Source organism: Dermacentor albipictus, chromosome 1, assembly GCF_038994185.2.
Source record: "Dermacentor albipictus isolate Rhodes 1998 colony chromosome 1, USDA_Dalb.pri_finalv2, whole genome shotgun sequence".
In the NCBI taxonomy this organism is placed as follows: domain Eukaryota; kingdom Metazoa; phylum Arthropoda; class Arachnida; order Ixodida; family Ixodidae; genus Dermacentor; species Dermacentor albipictus.
Window position 1 is genome coordinate 224,033,189 of NC_091821.1, and position 21,890 is coordinate 224,055,078.

The 21,890-nt window shown below is 46.2% G+C and overlaps 1 protein-coding gene across 3 annotated transcripts in view; it reads left to right on the plus strand.

The window, feature by feature from the left end:
* The window catches only part of LOC135912066 (uncharacterized), a 233,737-nt gene that overhangs the window by 150,593 nt on the left and 61,254 nt on the right, over positions 1–21,890 (plus strand). For all 3 annotated transcript variants that reach the window (XM_065444444.1, XM_065444445.1, XM_070530933.1), the window contains exon 3: positions 19,663–19,732. In XM_065444444.1, the coding sequence (XP_065300516.1) occupies positions 19,663–19,732 (70 nt within the window). The remainder of the gene's footprint in view (positions 1–19,662; positions 19,733–21,890) is intronic.

The window sequence follows — 21,890 nt, forward strand, 5'->3', positions numbered from 1 at the left end:
CGTCAGCACAATGGCAAATGTAATCACCCTTGATGATGATAAAGTCAACAAGTGATAGGAAGTAACAGCGCATTAGAATTACTATTTCAAGTAATGTAATGAATGACTCGTGAGCGGACAGATTTTCGTCTTCATCCTTTTTAGCGTGTGCTAAAGTGACTGTGAACTTTTTAGTGCAACAATTACCGTCATATTTTTATCTGCTTTCCGAAAAACTACAGCTGTCCTGCTCAAGGGGCGCAATTACGACCTCTTGACTCAGTAAAAACATCACGCTGAATCCGTTAGACTAGTTTCTTTGCAGCTTTGGAACCGAAGCGCAACCTTACGGCTGAATCACAAAATAGCGCCTGTGCTGAGCGGCGGTGTCGTTGAGTGCAACTTATACGTTTCAGTCATATACTTCTACTGATTTGGAAATATGGATTTACAGCTCAATTCGTTGATAATAATTAATTAACTTCGCCTTTACTGAACGGTAGTGTAGTTGAATGCAACTTATACATTTCGGCCATAGTTCCACTCGCTTCATCATCATCATCAGCCTGATTACGCCCACTGCCGGGCAAAGGCCTCTCCCATACTTCTCCAACTACTCCGGTCATGTACTAATTGTGGCCATGTTGTCCCTGCAAACGTCTTGATGTCATTCGCCCACCTAACTTTCTGCCGCCCCCTGCTACGCTTCCCTTCCCTTGGAATCCAGTCCGTAACCCTTAATGACCATCGGTTATCTTCCCTTCTCATTACATGTCCTGCCCATGCCCATTTCTTTTTCTTGATTTCAACTAAGATCTCATTTACCCGCGTTTGTTCCTTCACCCAATCTGCTCTTTTCTTATCCCTTAACGTTACACCCATCATTCTTCTTTCCATAGCTCGTTGCGTCGTCCTCAATTTCAGCAGAACCCTTTTCGTAAGCCTCCAGGTTTCTGCCCCATACGTGAGTACTGGTAACACACAGCTGTTATACACTTTTCTCTTGAGGGATAGTGGCAACCTGCTGTTCATGATTTGAGAATGCCTGCCAAACGCACCCCAGCCCATTCTTATTCTTCTGGTTATTTAAGTCTCATGATCCGGATCCGTGGTCACTACCTGCCCTAAGTAGATGTATTCCCTTACCACTTCCAGTGCCTCGCTACCTATCGTAAACTGCTGTTCTCTTCCGAGACTGTTAAACATTACTTTAGTTTTCTGCAGATTAATTTTCAGACCCACCCTTCTGCTTTGCTTCTCCAGATCAGTGAGCATGCATTGCAATTGGTCTCCTGAGTTACTAAGCAAGGCAATATCATCAGCGAATCGCAAGTTGCTAAGGTATACTCCATCAACTTTTATCCCCAATTCTTCCCACTCCAGGTCTCTGAATACCTCCTGTAAACATGCTGTGAATTGCATCGGAGAGATCGTATCTCCCTATCTGACGCCTTTCTTTATTGCGATTTTGTTGCTTTCTTTATGGAGGACTACGGTGGCTGTGGAGCCGCTATAGATATCTTCCGGTATTTTTACATATGGCTCATCTACACCCTGATTCCGTAATGCCTTCATGACTGCTGAGGTTTGGTGTTATGTAAATAAACCAACCGCTGACGCGCGAAATATCGAAATTCTACAAACAAATGATTAATTTTGATCAGACTTCATTGCGGCAAAGGAACGCTATGTTTACTTTTCCGTTGCGAATATTAGGTTATGACGCGCTTACGGAAAAATATATTTGTTTTGTTCCCATAAAGAGCCTGGCATCACAAATAACAAGTCTATGCACAAAGAAATTTAAACCATAGAAAGTGGGCCTATAGATATAAATAAAAAAATATCTAAATATTTCGCAATTGCTTAGAAGAAAATAATTGTTGACTGCATACTGAGCGTTATGACAGAAAATTGCAAACATATAAACATTCAGATAAATTCTGTGGTTTTAAGTGCCAATTTTACGATATGATATGATTATGAGGCACCGGGTATAGAGCGACACCTGATTATTTTTGACTACCTGAGGTCCTTTAACCCACACGCATGTCAAAAGTACACGACAGTTTTTGCATTTCGCCCCCATCCGAATGCGGCCACCACGGGCGGTACCGAACCCGCAACCTCAAGCTCAACAGCACAATGCCATAGCCACTGGGTCACCGCTGCATGAAAAAATGTGCGAATATAAATATCATGAGTGACAAGCGACATATCATGAGCGACAAGCATGAGTAGTCTCTAATCATGCTTAAATGTTGGTTTCTCAGCGAAGCGTAGGAAGAGTTACTAAAGTGTAAACGTTATTATGTCATTAAATTGAGAAAAAAATAAAGAACGCACTCAAATGCACTCAAAATTATAGTGGCACAAGAAAATTATCATTACGTTACAGTGTGATAAATATTACGCCACTCAAATTATACGGCAGTATTCACAAGCAACTAATCAGGGCCCGTATTTACGATAAGCTATCGTATTACGCTCAAATTTTCCGTAAGAGCAGATTCCGACGAATCGCGATGCTGGAAATATTACTGGAGGTGACCGGCCGCGGTCAAACAGAACTTGCCAACTAAAAGCTTTGTGGAAAAATCCGACTGTGCTTTCGCAGCTTCGTTTTCCTTGTAGAAATAAGACCAGGGGTCCAAGCACTTTCTGTGCCGGTTAGGGCCCCTATATCTAAGACGCTAAGACGATCATTAGGTATCTCCTGACGTTGATAAAATTATCGGCATTCAATGAGGGCGTAGATGTAGATCACCTTTTCCTTATCCCATACACGAACCAAGGGCGCTTACGCTACTTCGTGACAGTGTAAGTGTAAGCGTGTGTCTAGGAGCTCCTTCAATCTTGAGGTTTAGTGAGAAGCGTAACGAAGAGGCCTTTTTTGTACAAGAGAGACAATGTCACCTGCTCATCTCAAACGCATGGTCCTTGATAGTCATGCTTTTGGCGTCCGATGCAGAAAACGCTATGGGTGTCAGCTCTTTTTCTTTTTTCAATGAATACACCGCAGCTGTCATTCTGTCCGCTACTTCATTACCCGTTGTTCAAATATGGCTTGGTGGTCACAGGTGATGGATCTGATAACCAAAATATGAGGCCCGGCTGAATATTTTCTTAATTTCATAGCAAATCGATGAGTTGTCACTGTGAAAATAGCAGCACTGTTAGAAAATTAGTTCAACTATATTTGGCTGAGGTTGAGTTGAGTTGAGTTGAGTTGTTGTAGGCTACTGGTGGGATTAGCCTTGCAGTTGCTGCCGGCAATTGCTCCACCGTAGCGACACTTAAAATAATTAAATCACGTAATCCGACACAGACCTCCCAATTACAAATGTTCACTCCTCAGTTCACCATGTTGAAGCCAAATCCGTGTCCTGTAGGTAATTTAACAGAAGGCGAGAGACCTCCTTCCTACACAACCGGTTCCCGCGCGGGAAAACTATGTCCTGAAGCGAACTGTGAGGAAGTCCTGTGTTCTTGAGAGACCCGAATAACACCCTCCTTTCCGCGTTATACACAGTACAGCACATTAGGTCATGTTCTATGTCACCACACACACCACACGTTGAACATAATGGTGATAACGCCAGGCCAGTCTTAAACATCCACGCAGGGGTACGAGCAGAGCCCGTGCGAATGCGTAGCAGTAAGGTTGCTTGGTTTCTTTGGAGACCCTTGATCACACATGGCTTGTGAGGTGAGCTCCACAAAGAACTGAAGTGGCTGAGGTTGACGCCTTAAGGCGACACCGTTCACTCGCATCGCGGGACAAAGCTCGTCTGGGAACTATATGCACGTTTACGATGGCAAGAACGAAGAAAGAAGTTTGCGTCGAGAGCTAAGGCCCATATTCACAATAAAGTTATTCCTCTGTAGCTGTTACTAACATGAAATGCCGACCACTTGTGACTTTGGACATATTGTTAGGGAAGGCGACCACTCAAGTGTAAAGGAGGCATTACGTGAGAAAGAGCACCACTCATAACACGATTGATGTTTCTACCAGAGAAACAAAATAGGTGACTCTGATATTTCTCGAATATTCTAATTACATACATAGGCTTCCACATTTGCACGAATATACCTGTGCTCATTATCTAACAATTTAGGTCTTTCTTTTTTATCGACGCATAGTTCTCGTTGTTCTCCTCCAAATGTATTTTTATGGCTTACCGCAATCACGCATCTAAAGCAGCATTCCTACACAGCCTCGGCGGACACCGTAAGTTCGCAGTCAAGGGCCCTATAACGTCAAACTATTCCAGCAAGTTTTTATTCCAATCTCCTGACGTCAAATTTGCGCAACCGTCGACGCAAGCATCGGGCAGTGACCAGCAGTGTTGTCTGAACAGACTAATCAAACGGTCTCTTCATTTATGGGAGGTCATTTTTGTTTGCTTTAAAAACGAATATCATTGCCTACACTGAGCAGCTTGTCTTATCTAATTGACTGAGAAGAGGCGAGGAGCGTTATCAAGTGGAGAGGGATGCGATGGGGCCTGGCCAGTGCACTGAAAATTGATAACCGGATGAAGAGGGTGGTGCCAGCGTCTATTATTGGTCCGCTTTCCCTTACTGAGCTAACGGTGGCTGGTCGAAAATCGCGGCGGCATGCAACGGAAGGTTAAGAATGAAGAGGGCGGTGCCGACGTCTACGATTGGTGCGCTTCCCTTACTGAACTTACGGTGGCTGGTCGAAATTCGCGGCGGCATGCAACGGCAGGTTAAGAATGCCGCTGAAACGGATCCTCAGCAAAGAAAAGTTGGCAGAGGGAGGTCGTAAACGTGCCTAAAGTGCTCGAAAACGTCACACGGCCACGCAAAAAGTTTTATTGCACGCAAATAAACCCACTCTCCCCGGCAGGTGCGAGTAGCGTGTGCCTGAGTTATCGGCGGCAGCCATCTTTTATTCCTTTCGGAACGGGGCAGCCTGCGGTTATTCAGCCAAAAATTCAGTTTTATTCGGCATATTATTGCATCTGTAAAGAGTACACGTCACTTTGACGCGGTGAGTTTTCACCGTTTTGTGACATCACGTGACAGGCACATGAGGTGCATGGGTGCAGCCCGAAAACTTTTGACCAATGGCCGAGGGCTAATGGCGAAAAGGCATCGAATCAGAAATAACTATTTTTCTTTCGTTCAGACCAATCACGTATAATCAGAGTACACACGTCATATCAGATGGGGCGTTATCGCGGTTTGCGTGACGTCGCGTGACTGGCAGGCGAAGTGGGGGTGGCCCAAAAAAGTTTTTGACCAATCACGGATGGCTGATTGCAGAATTGGAATAGAAAACTTTGGTATAGCTTTAAGTTATAGCGCCCCAAGTTAGGCCCTTTGATTTCAATCTGCCTACGATTTGATGACACGCACATGCGCAGATCACACGAGTTATCAATTCGTGTAGCATTTTACGGGTTTACACACGCGTTTACGGGATATAAGCACCTATCTGAAGGCATACGACTGAAATTCCTGAAACTGAACTTGCAATTACAGCCGTATCTCACCTTATATGTTCGAGGTTAATGGTCACCGCGTAGATTGGTTCTTTCTTTTCCAAGTTTCTTGCACGGATCGGCCGCACCGGTGCCGCTAATTAAAGTCAGTGCAGAGCTCCAGGCATCCGTGGTAATTGCTTCTTGGTATCTTTTCGATCGAGCTTCCTCCGGCAAACAGCGTAACTTGGAGGCTTATACGACAGGCCCGAGTAATCTTCAGGCTCCACACACCTAGATACCCTTGGCTAATCTTCCATCCCTGCTTCGATTAAATGATTACGGAGCACGTCATTTGCTGGCTGAGTGGTGACCTTTTCTTCTGAAGTTTTTTGGTAGCGCCGCTTCCGAACGAAATGGCGCTGAAACCTTATTTCGGGAGTTCATCTTGGGAGACGTCCAACCCCGTTCGTTCCCGACTCGCGAAATAGACACACGGTGTGCCCGCTCTGCTTACCAGCCGTGAGAAAGAAGAGGGGGAGACACGATGACGTTTTGAGCTTCCTGGTTGCCGCTTTCGTCTCTTGATGCGTTTTTCGAATTGGTTACTTTTGATTACAGTCACGATGGTCATGACGAACGTCGTCGACGTCTGCGTCGTTACACGTGCACTTGCGTGCGTCGTTATTGCAGTCCTTGTAGACGAGGCACAGCCTACGTCCTTTCCACAGTGAATTCCACGTGGGCAATAAAAAGCGGCACGGTCCCGTCCGGCACCTCCCTGGATATTCTCGGTCGTCCAGTATACGTCACCATTCGTTTTCTTTTAATCTCCTTGGACCCACGTTTGTAAACGTGCCCACCTTCGTAATTCCTGTTCGTGACACAGTCGAACGTCACTACAATGAAAGCGCATCCCACATAGCACCTCCCAATAGAAATGCCTTCGTTATATCAAATATTCGTTATATTCGTACATATCGACATTGATGATAACAAATTCTCGATCGGGTCCATGAGAAAGAAGCGCGAGCATGATGCGATCTATCAGCACCACGAGCCACTGATAGGACAGTGAAAGCGTTTCCTGTCCGCCGGCTGCTCTGCTCTATAGGCGAGCCGAGGAGGCGCTTTGCGCCGTCGTTTTTGCGCAACAATGTGGCTTGATGAGATGTCAATGGCGGTGGTACAATAGTTGTGATCGCACGTGAGCGGTGCGCCAGTTGCCTGACTTGGGGCCGCCATGTCAAGCTTTCGGCGAAAACGCACGTTCGCGTCCACCCGAAATGCGTAATATTGCGCATCAGATTATTTAAACCTCTGAGAAACTGCCATCGCAAATTACTCTTAATAAAGATTATTAAAATTTTCCTTCCAGAAAGATATCTTCAGCGGTGCGCGAACAAATATTCGCTTCGCTAACGCGAATGTTGCATCGAATCTTGTTCGCTGGAATCTGCATTCTGGTTTTCCTTATAGCAGTAGAAAAACAGCCAAATTGTGACGTTACTTCGTCACACTCTGTAATTCGTTATACACGTGTTCGTTATATAGATGTCCGACCATATAAAACTCAATGTGATAATCATCGTTAAGGGCTGAAGGCGAGTGATTTTCAAATCACACTTTCGTAATTCTATCTCTCTCATATCTTGGTTGTCTCCCTGGTTACTTGAAAGAAGTGTCTGTACAATTGATGACTTGCGTGGCGTTTCCACATACCAAAGCTGAAAAACTAAACAAGCGCATGCTTGCTAGTTGCGATTCAATGAACGACACTTCTCCGTTCATGAGTATAGACATTCCTTCACGCGCATGTAACGTTCCTTCTATAGCTACCCTCAGAACCTTGGATCAAGATAATGTCCTGTTTATTAGTTGTGCAGATAGTCGTAACTTCTCCAGTCCAGTTTCGCTCCCTGTATACACACACACACACACACACACACACACACACACACACACACACACACACACACACACACACACACACACATATATATATATATATATATATATATATATATATATATATATATATATATATATATATATATATATATATATATGTACATGGAGAGAGAGAGAGAGATGCAGCAGAGTGCGCCTGCAGTTTAATTATCACCCTTTGCATATTGACTATCTAGCCAAATCTACAGCCAGCTTGCATAGATATTGCCACCTTCTATTTCCACCTGTTTGTTCGAGTTACCAATGTGAACTGCCAAGCGAGACAGTCGATGCAATTCTTAATTGTGTGTATGGAATTATTTACTGTTGGCGTTATCTAGCCCGTGAAACATCGTTAATGAAGATATTCATACAAACATTTGCATGTATGCATTCACGAAACGAAGTCAGGAGATTGTTATTAGAGTATGCAAAGATATATTGCCGAATTCACAAAGTTTTAGTTCGTAAGTGCTGTTTATTATTGGTCAGCCGCATTCGCTAATATGTCCAGCATCAGGACTGCCTGGCATGTGCTCCTAAGGACAACTCTATCGTAAGGACTCTTCTTGTAAGTACGAGGCGTAGATACCAGACAATTGGATGTGCGATACGGGAAATTCGTGTACTTAAAGCATCGGAGGCGAAGCAAGATCGTTTTGGGTGGTACTTTTCGGCGATGTATGTGCATGAATCCAGGTGATAAGTTTGAGAATAGTCTCTTTCTTTTTATTATTTCCTCTTCGTACATTTATTATCTTTCCTCACGTAAGTGATCCGAAATAACTGCGCGCTGAGCTCGTTTTTACGCAGACACGTTCTTGCTTGCTTTGGGCATGTAATTTCAATAGGCCATTCAAAAACCGCACAGGTGATGATGCGCTAGGCATGATGCAGCTTTAAAGTATGAAAAATGTACAGAACGTATTTTTCACAGCTATGCAATTTAGGGAGTTTCCTTTGGCTGTTCTCCTACAAAGCACACCACCACAATCATGTAGAGAAAAAAAAAACACGCACAAAAATGTCCCTTGTCCTCAGCAGTAGTGATCTTTGATAGACTTTCCAGAACAAACAGCACATATATATACACCAAACCGGTCATGGGACATCCACAGCTCATAGCCGATCATGTGACCTCCATAAATGGTCGCCAGTGACTGCAACTTCCTCTACTTCTTATCCCGGGCGATACAACGATCATGCTTCTACAAAAAGAAAGAAAAGAAAAAAAGAAAAATTTTCCTTTTCAATGTGATTGCTCCAAGCTGCGCACTGATCGTCCCGCGTAGTAATATTTTCGCGCCTTCTTTGTCTGGGACTCCATTTTTCCAATATATTTATTTCGTGCAGTAGTGGCGTGCGAATTATTAAGGCGGAAATCTGACCTTAGGTGACTAGCCACCCTGGCTGCTTGGAGTACGAAATGTTTATGTGGCGGTTTATATGTCCAGTAGAGGTTTCACCGATGATGTGTAAACTACAAGCTTTGTTTTAAAAGCATAGTGCCTAAAGCGGTACCTTCGTGTCCGTAGTTTTTGGCGCTGCTGATATAATGTATCTTATGTGGGTGTTCCAGCTAAGTGTTCGGTTTATGACCTCACCAAAAATACTTCAATTCTTAACTTTCTTAGTTCCGACATTGTTGGCGGTGTCCTTGTGTACCAATCGATTCCTCTGTTTTGATACTGACATATGTGCGATCTTTGAAGCATTAAGGCTCATCTGGTATGCCTGGCACCAATTGTTAATGGCTTTCAGGTAATACACTAAAATTAGTTCGTCTTCAGCTGGCTGAATAATTCAAGCAAGCAACACAGACATCTGCAAATAAACGGCAAGGCACTGGACTATCAAATGTTAGGTAATTTAAATAAATAAAAAGAGAAGCGGCTCAAGCACTGAGCCTTGAGGGACGCGTGAAAGGACGGGTGCAAGTGATGAACAGGATGCTCCAAGCAAGTGAAGAATCATTTTATTTCGTAGTACACATATAAATGTTATAGTTAAATTAGATACACAGTCGAAGTATTTCTGAAGGTCTATAATTGTTATGTAAATTTGCCCTCCTTTGTCTAGCGCTGTCATTAGGTCCATAGTCGTTGAGGGGCCGCGCCGACACACATTTTGACTCTCAGAGAAGTGGCTATCATTTAGAAAGGCGCTCAAGTGTTTGTTAGCGAAGTATTCAAATACTCTGCTAGAAGTATACAACAGTGAAACTGGTCTGTAGTTCGATACAGAAACTTGATGACCGGATTTTACAGTGAAGCTGTTTATGGCTAGGGTTCCGCGCATTTTTGTTCTGCGTCAACAAAAATGTATGCCTATCCTTGTGATAGTGCATTAGGGGTCCAAGCGCGATGGCACATACGCCTGTGGGCTCTGAGTAGTGGGCTCCGGGACCTGTAACGCGCTCTTGAACTACCCTGGTCACTCCTGGGACCCAAATGGGTCCCAAACACACGGGTATGAACAGTGGTTTTCGAAAAGGCTGTTTGTATTTTTCACGCGATTAAAATAACTGTCTTATTTGTAACTTTCATTTATTACGGCAAGCCAGTGTGTGCGTGTTTTTCTGTAGATTCCTGTTTGTTTATTGAAGTCTTCTATGTCGTGGCAGGCGAAAACCACTGGGCAACGTGTTCCCCGCACCTGAATGTCATGTGCGTAGAGTAGGCTTCGCGTGAAGCCGCAATGGAAACGTTTCGCTGATTGCGAGCTTCTTGAACAACTAGAGGTAGCTCCTGCTGCACAGTCGTTTCAGGACTCGGTGGTTACCTGGGTCCCAAGATCCGAGCACGCCGACGACGATTGCCTCGATGCTGCCTCACTGGTACCGGCGCAAGTGGTACTTCCGGACGGGTTTGTACTTCTCCACCTTTGTTTGTCGAGCTATCTCCAGAGCCTCGAGTCGGTTCTCGAACGGACAGGTCACGTCGATGATGATTACCTCCTCTCCCTTGGAAAGGACTAGATCGGGGCGGAGTGTCGTGTCACCGACGGGCCGGTACTTGTGAGTCACTCTGAACTTCTTTGCGGTGGCAGTTTTCACCCGGTCAACAATTTTGTTGTGGCCGCTGGTGTATGTAGAGATGTTGCTTGTGCAGTGACACAGGACATGCGGAAGGTTTGTCTGCGCGTGCCCGCATACCCTGTCGCGCTGGTGCGAGGCACGTGCCCAGTGTCTGGCTGCGTTCAGCTGCAGCAGGTTGAGGCGTGTCCTGTGCACGAAGCGCCAGTCGCACAACCGGGTGAAGCGACCGCACCACATGAAGTGGGAGCTGCTGGGGGTCTGCGGCGGCGCACTCCATCACACTTCGTTGGTTACGTTTCTCGTGGGGGGCGTGGTCTCGTGCGCGCGTCATGCTATCCCGGAGCGTTCTCACCACTTTGGTGCGGTGCTTTGTAATCCGGATGTCCTTGCCGCAGGTGATGATGGCACCATGATCTTGCATCTGCCAAGAGACACTCAGACGGCGAGAGGCCTTCCGTGCTTTGGGGCATACCGACGGCAGCTAGCTTGCTAGCGCTCGGAAATCACCCTCTGTGTCTCAGCTCAGGTATCCTGCGAGATCGTCCGGAGTTGCGGGCCTGCAAGGATGTCTGAAAGTTATTTTGTTTAACGCCTGTAGCGCCAGCTCCCGGAAATCCAAGTCTGCTGATGTCAACAGCTTGTATGCGTTGTCAATAAGACAGGTGTCGCTGGTCTCAGCGGCAAGGGACGTGCCTGCTGCCCCGGCCGCGGGCCTGTCATCACGGTACTCGTTTGCCGCGTTTGCTGGCAGAAAAGGCGTCATTTTGATTAGCGGCCGGAGGGCGTCGTCGAGGCATGCCCACTCTGCTTTTCCCACGAGCCCCCACCCAATGGCAAACATGAGTGCTGGAAAGACGAAAGCTTTGGCCACATCAATCCTCTGCCAAGGGGCGAGCATGGAGCCCAGCAGGCTGCGTCCGACGTCGATCACCTCGTTGATCGTGCTTCTGTCTGACGACAGGAGGAAGCCGACAAGGAGCCCTAGAAATTTCTTCCCCTCGTAGTCCCCTATGGAGGGAATCGCCTCACTACTTACAGTGAATTGTGTCGGTCGGGTGCCTGGGGGGGTTTTGCCAGAGAGATGCAGACTTTCCTATTTCCCTTGGTTGAGCTGAAGTCCCAACCGAGCGGCCAGCTTTGCCACTACGTTAAGGCGACTGTGGAGTTTACCTTGGTCACTCGCCAGCGGCGTCAGATCGGCGTAGGCAAGCACATTGTACTTCTTGTGGCCTCCCTGAACTGCCCGCACGAAAGGGTCGATCACGAGGTTAAACAGGGCGCTCAGTGGGCACCTCTGGCGGATACTGGCTGAGATGTCGATTGGTGCGGTCGTGCCAATCTCATCCATGATGCAAAATTTGTTGTCGCGGCAGATTTCTGCAACAATGGCGCAGAAGTCCTTTCCGGCACCTGCTCCGCGGAGTGCATCAAGGAGAGCGTTGTGCGGGACAGAGCCAAAGGCGTGGGTAAAGTCGAAGAACGCAACGCAAAGGTCTCCACTGCCGGCCCGCGCTGCGTCCAGGCGCTCCTGTAGCACGAAGTTATGTTCGAACACGCCATCATGCGGCAGGAACCCCTCCTGACACCGCGAGAGCACTTGGTCTCACAACCACTGTTGTAGGCGGAATGCGAGGCAACCTGTATTCAGCTTGGAGATTGTGCTTCCAAGGGCGATAGGTCTCCAGTTCGTGACGTCCTGCAGCTCACCCTTCTTCTGGATCAGAAGCATCCTTGTCTCCTTCTAGACAAGGGTCACGCGCTGGTACTTCAGGCAGACGTAAGTACTGCTGTAAGAAAAAAAGCATCAGGGTCAATTGAGCGTCAGCGCTGGTGCGTAGTGCGGTCACTGCCGGGGGCTGTGTTTTCGCATCTGCGAAGGTGCGCAGCCAATTCTTCGTCAGTGACTTTGGCTAGGCGGGGTTCTACAATAGACAGTGTACTACGATCGGATCTTAGTACAAAAGCGCGTGCGTATCTAGTTTCCTTCCGCTATCCCGTGGTGGCGGTGCTGTCGTCGACGCGAATGTAGATAAAAAACCAGAAAGGCAAGTTGTCGTTCTTGATCTTGAATTTCACTTCACTATTCTCATCGTAATAGAGAGGTGACGTCGCGCATGCGCTTGGCGTTTTGTGTACGATCTTGATCGGTGGTATTTGCCACCCGCCGGCGACGATTGCATTTTCGTCTCTATTCCTGCCGTCGCTCTTCGTAGGCGCGTTGCTCCTCGGGAGTCCGCACTGTACGCGAGTGATGGAATTAATGTAATAATAACAGAGGTGACACGAGAATGCGTGTGCGTACCTATCATCACGATGACCACCGATCGAGACAATATATGTTCCTACCTTTGTTCAAAATTCTGTTCACCTCTGTGTCGTGTGCTAAACAGCTTCGCTGGTCATCCACCTTCACATAGCGGAATGAGTCATGATTTTAAAGCGGAGCTTTCGATGTCTCACTGATTCGTCCGTGAGCGCCGAAAATGCACTGCAGGAAAGCCAACTTACACATCTGCGAGAAATCTATCGTTTACATTCGCAGTACCGCGCAAGCGTCGACCAGCCGGCCGGTCAGTGCCTGATAAGGGCGCAAAGCGACGAGCTCAGCAAGAATAGCGCATGCGCACGAAATTCACTGGAAGCGTAAGTTGCGTCTGCTAGGCATGACAACGCCCCTGCCGCAATTAACTGAGCTCCCCTGCTTATCGGAGAGAAGAAGTGCGCGTGAACACGGGCTCGTCTTAGGATTTAAAAAAAAAATCAAAGTCCATTTCTTAAAAATGGATCGAGAGTTTCATGCTGGATCGCTACTCATTGAAATTGAAGACGCTACAGAGACCCACAACGCAACACTGCTCCTGCATTGATCTCACGTTTGCAAGCAGGCTGTGTTACGTTACGATGGCAGAGCTTCTGACCTTCTGCGAGAGCGATCACAAGGCATTTCTGTGCATGTGTAGAGCCACCCTTGAAAGTGTGAGTGTGTGCGTGTAATCAACGGCTACATGATCTAAAATAAAGGCTATGCAGCTTAACAAAATGTGTCTTCATTTAGCTTCAACGCTAAAAAATACAATCCTAAACAATCAATCAAATCACATATGCATAGCGTCGGCTCGCTCAGAATTTCGTGGATTGGTTGTGCGGTCATTGGCTTTAGACCTTGACTTTGACTCAATCTGCATTGTGGGAAAGCTTCGCGTTCAACCATCTTTCCTTAAGAAATGGGCTTTGATTTTTTGAATGGGAATAACTTTGGCCGTTTCGTCTCGTGTCTTCCCGTGTTTGCGCTGTTTCTTCACCATGATATGTCATCAACTAGCTAGATTATGCACCCTGCGGCAATGTCATACACGTGCTCACAAGCAGGTGCGTTCCCTCTTTTCTAACAACCGCGTAGATGACAATTGATGTGATGCATAACAACATCAATTTTTGTCCCTGATATGCATGCCGCCGTTCCCCTAATCATCCAGGGTACTACCGTGTTTGGCAGTTGCCTATATTCTCCTGCATATAAGAAAGCCACTCTCAGTCGGATGGTGCTACCACAAGTTCTTTCTCTCTCTCTCTCTCTCTCTTACACGGAGTGCTTTCATTTGCATATTTATTTCTCCTAATTAGTACCGCAGGCACCTCGAAGCCTCACTTCGCGTGAGGCTGCACGTCTATAGCCATCAGTGCTGTTTTACTTGGTCGAACACAATTTCGTTAGGTGGTTTCGTCAAGCGTGGGATCCGTCGCTCAAGAGCAGAATTTTCTTTTGCTCGGCGCTGCGTCAATTAGCGCAGCGGATTCGAGCGTCTCATTAGCTGAACGAACTTTCTGTCTCCTTTGCGCTCCGTTTGTTGAATGGATACGCTTTTTTCATCTTTTTGTTTTGCTTTGTCCTGTGGTCCTGGAGCTCTAATTACTTCCTTCACAGACACACGGGACGTTCGGGCACGTTCAGTTTCGTGCTTTAACGTCATAAAACCGAACGTAGCCTTTTGCCATTTATTGCGCTCAAGAGCAGAGTTTTTGGCACGGCAGCTAAGAGTTGTGTTGAGATAAAATATTATTCATGTGGAGTTCTGTTTCGGATATTTCGTAGGGTTGCGTAGCAAGCGCTGTCACACAATAAGGGTAAATCTGTATCATGTGGATCTCCAGTACGAATGCCATTCGCTGCTCATTTATTGAACGCGCCTCTACTATTGTCCATTTTTATTGTTTACTGCAAACGAACTGTAGAAGCATCGTTAATGAAGCCTCGTAAAAATTGCGAATAGATTCCGCCTCAGAATTCTATCACGACGTTGTTTGTTACTTTTCTTTCTTTCAAAAAGCAACTTGTATCAATTTGCAAGATTGCACACGACACCCTTGCAGATGCATCTACTAGCAAGAGCACTGCTATTCAATCGCGTAATATTTGAACTGTTTGGAAAAGAACTCATGCAAGCTGAGCTCCGTCGATGTAAGCAGACATAACCAATTAAAAAGGTATGTTTTCTTCAAGCAGCCCCTAATCACACTGAACGTTCAAACTCTGGGAGCAAAAAACTTGTACCCTTCTACTTCCCGTTCAGTTCTGATTTCTGAATAAGTTTCATAGCCGTCTTTCTTTTCTTATCAGTTGACCTGAAACCTTGAAGCGACGCATACAGTGAATTCTTTCCTTCACCCTGCCATAGCAGTGTCTTGTTGGTTCCTCTCTACCACAGCAAGCGATCGGTCTGTGCATGCAACGCATTTCGGTGCCCTAGAGAGAAGCATAAAGAAACTCAACCTCAGTGAGAGTTTTTGTTCGGACGTAATCAGTCATATTTTTTGCATGAATTTTTCTTATCGCCCACTCCCCTTTTCTTTTTCAACGGCCGTCGCCCGCCTTTGCGGGCTGAAAGCCAATACAGGATGGATCAGCCCGGCACATCCCAGGTGGAGTTGTTTCAGCGCACGGCCCAGTTGAGCCACTTGGCGAGAGCCGGCCATTTCCTCCGGGCTTATCTTCCAGAGAACGTCGCTTCTTTCTCGGCCCCGCTTTATTCGGAGCTCCTTTCACGCGCACTTCCTCGCGTGCCTGCCTGCCGAAACCGTAGATATCTTTTCTTGCCGAGTCTCCGTGAAGATCGGCTGAGGTTGCACCTATACACGACGTGCTGCGGGAAAATAGGGACAGCGGCGCACGTAGTGAGATGGAGCGTTCGCATAAGCCACTCGACATGCCAGCCTCCACTCTGAACCGGTGGGAAATAAAACATCCGGTCTCGAGGCCGGCGCGCGGAAGCCGAGAAAGACTCGGAAGAAAGAATGGGGAGGGTTATCGGTCAGCACGGCCGGCCCGCCTTGCGTATACGCCGAGGTTATGCTCCCTTTGGCTGGGCACGCAGGGGGCGGCGTGCGCGATTCCGGACGAAGATCCCCTGCAAACAGCGTCGGCCTCAGGCAAGATACTTCCGGACGGAGGGCGTCTGGACGGAAACTTCGGATAGCGCAGCAACGACCGCGCGATGTCGCTTCGGAAGGGCCAACTGGCTCGTGCTGTTTTGTGGCCGCGGCGCGTACATGCTTCGCCTCGGGCGCCTGTCGTATTTACTGCATGAAAAACGATTTGTAAAATTTGTTAATTTTACTGCTTGGAAAACGATAAATGATGACGCAGATAAGGCAGCTTAGTAAGCAGTAATTGGGATGGCTGACAGACCTGCAGACGGCCGCGAGAAGAACATTGATCACTTACTGTGCCACTGTCCTCAGTTTGAAGCACAAAGACAATGTATCTCCAACGCATTCAGGAAACTCGAAGATCATCTTCTGAGTAGACAGACAATGCTAGAACACCATCCCTACCAATCATCGACTCAGAAGGCAGGGAAGGTACTTTTGTGCTTTCTGAGAACGTCTGGCTCATGCGAGCGCCTTTGACTCTGTAGTGCTGTTCGTGGACGTGTCTCTACCCCATTCTCTCTCTTTCTCTCCCTTCTTTCTATTCCCCTTCTCCCGTCCCCCAGTGCACGGTAGCCAACTGGACTCTTGACTGGTTAACATTCCTGCCTTCCTTTTATCTCTCTCTCTTGGAAAACAATGCTTCGAATGCAGCGGTGGATGCATAGATACGATGAGGCCGCACCAAGTGGGAAGATTATGAGCGCAAGCACGCATTTGGGCAAAAAGTCCTGTACTGCTGCGCCGATACATCAATTCTCAATTTCCAGTCTACCGTGTTCAAACTGGATGAGCCACACGCTGTTCTGTAAGAGTAGTGTTCTGAGCAAACAGCAATTATAGAGCAACCATCACAACTAACGCACATCAGAAGGAGTTTTCAGCCACTTGTTAAAAATTTTTATAGCTAGCTGCATGTTGAATTTACTCATCACCCCAGAGACGGTGCACATTCTTAGCAAACACAAAAGAGGCTGTGCTCCATACACCTAAAAAGAAAAAAAAAGAAGTGATATAGTTGCCGATGTGTGCAGTGCAGTCATCATCATGACATCATCATCATCATCGTCATCATCTATTTATGTTCACTGCAGGACGAAGGCCTCTACCAGAGATTTCCAATTACCCCTGTCTTGCGCTAGCTGATTACAATTTGCGCCTGCGAATTTCCTAATTTTATCACCCTACCTAATTTTCTGCCGTCCTCGACTGCGCTTCCCATTCCTTGGCACCCATTCTGTAACTCTAATAGTTCAATGGTTATCTACCCTACTCATTACACGGCCTCCCCAGCTCCATTTTCTTCTCCTAATGTCAACTAGAATATCGGCTATCCCCGTTTGCTTTCTGCTCCACACCGCCCTCTTCCTGTCTCTTAACATTACGCCTAACATCTTTCGTTCCATCGCACTTTGCGCGCTCCTGAACTGGTTCTTGAGCTTCTTTGTTAACCTCTAAGTTTCTGCCCCATATGTTAGCCCCGGTAGATTGCAATGATTGTACACTTTTCTTTTCAACGAATGCAATCATACGTCGACTATGCCGAGTAGAGTCCCGTCCCGTAATGAGCAATGGAGACACCGAACTCATAACCGCATCATTGGTAGTGACAAACAAGACGCTGACACAGAAGACAATGATACAAATGTAATCGTCGATCATCAAAAAAAATTTAATCCACAGTGCCAAAGCTTCAATAAACGATTAATTGCATAGCGTGGAGTCACATAATAAGCACGAAGGGTGTACGTCACTCCTTTGTTCCCGCGCTGTACAATTAATCGCGCCTTACAAATACGCCTAGGTACATAACCTCGTGATCTATTAAACAATTGCATTGTGCGCAGTTGTGCCCCCGTTACGTTATGACGTCATGTAGAATGTTAGAATTCCAAGTTGCACACGCGAAATTTCTTCGGCGATCTTACTTTGGGACTTCAAAAAAGGTCGTCAGCTGGGTGCATAGTGTCAAATACCGAAATTGGTTATCAAATATCGGAACATCAAACTTCGCGCTATTTGAATTTTTTGGGTGCGGCTAATGCGGTTACTATGACAAAGTATATTAATATAATACTTGCAGCCTCTGTGATTTATAGACGCAGTTTGGATTTCTCGACTCGTTGTATTTTCCGTTTGTCAAACGGTTTCGCGCACATTCGTGCGCGCGCTAAAGGTGGAGCCTGACGAGAGGAATGAAAATTAGATGAAGGACGTAATTTTCACTGCTGATGTCACTTGTTTCACGCTGCATGCAACAAGCAGCGTTAAAAGACGCAGAATTTGGAAGCTTCCGTTGGGGCGCTTTGTCTTAGCATGGAGGGGGGGGGGGGTACAGTGGGGTGTACTCATCGCCCTAGCTAATCACGTCTCCACGTAGGTTCAGACGGGACAGGAAGAAAAACGGGTGTTTCCGCAACGTTCACGTTAACGCGAAGGAACGCCTTCCCTTAAGCTGTTCGCGAACATCTTGTTTCTTCATGAAAGGAAAAATGGACATCGACACGTACGTAGCACAAAGCTACAAAGGAAACTAACACGGGTTTCTCATAATACAAAGCTTCGTAGTTGTAGAAAAAATGTGTCCTGGTCCGGGATTTTTCTTCAACTACGGAGCTTTGTTTCGGGGAAAGCTGTGTGGGTTTCCTTTGTAGCTTCGTGCTACATACGGGTGGATGTCCATTCTTTCTTTCATGAACTTTCCTCCACCTTGCGGAATTCCGCAGAATTGATTTGCCATAGTTTTTTTTTTTCTCATTGTAAACAAAAACCATAGAATGCTATCGTATAAGCTTTGCTCTTACGCAGCGAAGGACAATGCAAAATAGCAAATGAGGCCTTCATCAATTGTTAAAGCTAAATCAAACAAAAATGTCAAAAGGGTAAAAACAATAACAAAAAAAAACGTGCTGAGGAAAGCTGACTTTTTCTTGAATGCAAATGTGAAAAAGGGGAAGGCAGCGAACGGAGGGAGCGTCTTTAACTTCTTGCAATAATTATTATTCATTAAGTCCAAAGCGTGGAAGAGAAGCTTTGATTCTAATGACTCGTGTTTTCGCCCCCTCACGCTCTATGCCTTTCTGCACCAAGCGAAGCTAGTCCTCGATTTTCTTTATTCATTCTTTTGTTCCGGCCCGGGCTATAGTCTTGCGCCACCGCCGCTTCCTTTGTGCCGCTCCCCAGATTGAGCTTTGCCGTTCAACGCTTCCGCAGTGTTAAGCCCCAAAGGCTCTCAAGCTGTCTCAGTGACTGCGTTGTTAGGGGGCCCCTATTGGAGTGCATAATTGAGAACGGGCGCACGACAGCGTCGGCTCTGTACGAGGGATTATAATTGTCAATTATTGTTTCACGCACTCTGCCTGTGTACTCATGGTCCCTTTCAATTCGCTCCCTTTCCTCCCCTTTCTCTACCCTTCCCCCGCCCACCTTCCCAACTGGCCCTTCTTTTTTATTCCAGCTCTTTCACGTGAGAACACTTTTTCAACGTCACGCGCCTCTCTTCCTTTTATTTTATTTTTTTTTTCGTCTACCTTCTAAAGAACGCGTTGCGCGCATCGTCTCTAAGACGTTATTCGAACACCTCCCACAACATTACGTCCTTTTTCACATTTTTTTTCTTTCCCTCCAGCTTTTTTTTTTAAATCTCTTTCGCTATCGAAATCACGGCGTCCCTCCACTGCACTGCATTTTTGCATCTTGTTCTCCTGGCACACTTTTTTCCATTTTCACTTTTTTGTCAGAGAGTGACTCAGTGTTTGCCGACGGCGTTATTTTTCCTCCCTTTTGTTCCCAACTCCTCCTTTCTCTGTTTTACAGATGTTAACATGGTTTCTGAGCCCAAGCCTCACCAAGTTAACCGCAAAAGGCAGAACCTTGCGCCGGATCCGTAAGTGTTGCTAATGCTTTCACTGTCTATACGTTTACCACTTTTTATCCACTTTCTTTTTGCAATGTCTACCAAGTGCAGACTAAAACCGCGAGTAGTGTTACAAAGAAGTTGTATTGTATAGGAGCGCCGCACGCGAAATCATTTAGCCGCATCTGCGGTCACATCGCCGGCGCGTCGTAATTTATGCATGCGCCTTGAAATGCCATTTTGACGCCACTCGAATATTTTGTTATCCATTCTATAAAAAATGGGGAAAAAAAGAGTATGTCAACCGCTATTCAAGGTCTCCTTTTAAAATTTTGAGCGTTCTCGTATTTATCTGCATTCGACATCCACCGTTTTAAGATCCACTAATGGATTATTTGTCGGCCTCAATGAGGTCCCGTCTTTGTTTCCAAAGAATAAGACTGTGCTATTTTTCATATGTTATCGAGAGAGATCACGCGTTCTCGACGCCGTTGTATTACTTTATTATAATGTTTTGCCCTTATATATTATACAATTGCGTCGCGTGGCGCTTCACTAAAAGATTGCATATATTAATGCAGGAATTACATGTAACAGGACAAACAAATTGTTGTTGTTGCAGCGTCAGACGATGAAACGGAAGTGATGGCTCGCTCTTATAGTGCTTGCGTTAGCGCGGCCGTCTTAATTGCCCAAGGCCAAAATTCAGCAGCTTGTTCTCAGCGCGCCAGTGACCGGAGCGATCGCAATGAACGCAAAGCCAAAATGACGCCATTGAAGCTGCCACCGGCAGGCCTGGATGGCATAGTCCCGCTTTATCGAAATGAGGCCGCATTTTGTATGCTCTGATCGAGGATTCTTCCTCTTACGTTGCTTTTGTTTTATTTTGTAAAGATGCCTTTATAAATTTTGCAATATTTACATGCGTCATCGTTCTCAAGTCGAAGGCAGTGCGCCGAACGTTCTCTTCAAAAGAATGGCTCGCACAGCTTTTAACGCATTCGTATTAGGATGGCCAGAGTGAACATGTGTGTGTGTTTCTGCATTGTGGGAAGGCGGTCATGGTGGTATATATAAAAGACAAGATGTGTGTGGAGCGAGCTCCTGAGTAGCACTTTGCAATGTGGTGAACACGGTTTAAATCATGGATTCGGGACCTTAAATAGGTGCGACGTAATGCTAATTCATTTCTCTCGCATTTACCGCTAAATCGTCAGTATTGGTTTTTCTTTCTAATATTTGGCTTCGCGCAGTCCTTTAATATTTCTGTCGGTAGAAGGAAGCATCCGTTCCTTGTAAAAGATTCTGTTCATTGTCCCTCCTGATTGCCAAGAGAACCAAATCTGGAGCCTCTATTAAATTTATGCAAGAACACCTGATGGAATGCGGGAGTTTGCAATGGTAGTTGAAGATGGGGAGGCAAGCTTAAGATCCTAAAGGTGATATACCGTTGCAAATATTGTATGAAGCTGAGGTGTTCATGCAAACTTCCTTATTAAAATGCCAAAACATGATAACCGGAATTTTGCCTCACGAGATTTTCATTAGGTCCATCATTACCTTATAACCCGTTACCGCTTTAACGTTATCTACCAAAACGTTTCCAGATGCTGTGCAATACGTAGGCGTGTTTTCCGTACCCTTCTGGGTGAATTAATAATGGTTTCGCGTTACTTCAGCATCGTTTCAGTAAAAGCGATGCGGAAAATATGTGTGGCTAATGGACTGGCAATAAGAGAAACAGAGAGCGAAGAAAAGGAAAGGAGATTAACCATGGTGGTGCCCTGATGGCTAGCCTACAAATGGGGAAGGGAAGCTTCTATATTATTATTGAATTCTTTTCTTTGCGTACACGTTGATAACTGCTACCTGAGCTCTACGTTCAACTGGCACGATTCCCCACCATGGCGATGTTGTTTTAGATGAGATGGAAGAACCCATGTGTACGCAATGTTCATGCACGTTTTCGAATTTCGTGCGCCGTAATGCAGGGCTGTAGTTAGCAAAATTTATCTTAGGCCTAGCATCGCTTCGTGGACCACCGCCACACGTGTCAGTTAATGGCATGAGGAGAACAGAAGTGTAGCCACGACGCCTTAGCGCGCAATAAGATTTGTGAAACACGCTGAATCTGCGTCGCTGCAATTCAAAGAAGAGTCGTTCGCACGTGAGGAAGGATCGTCAGAAT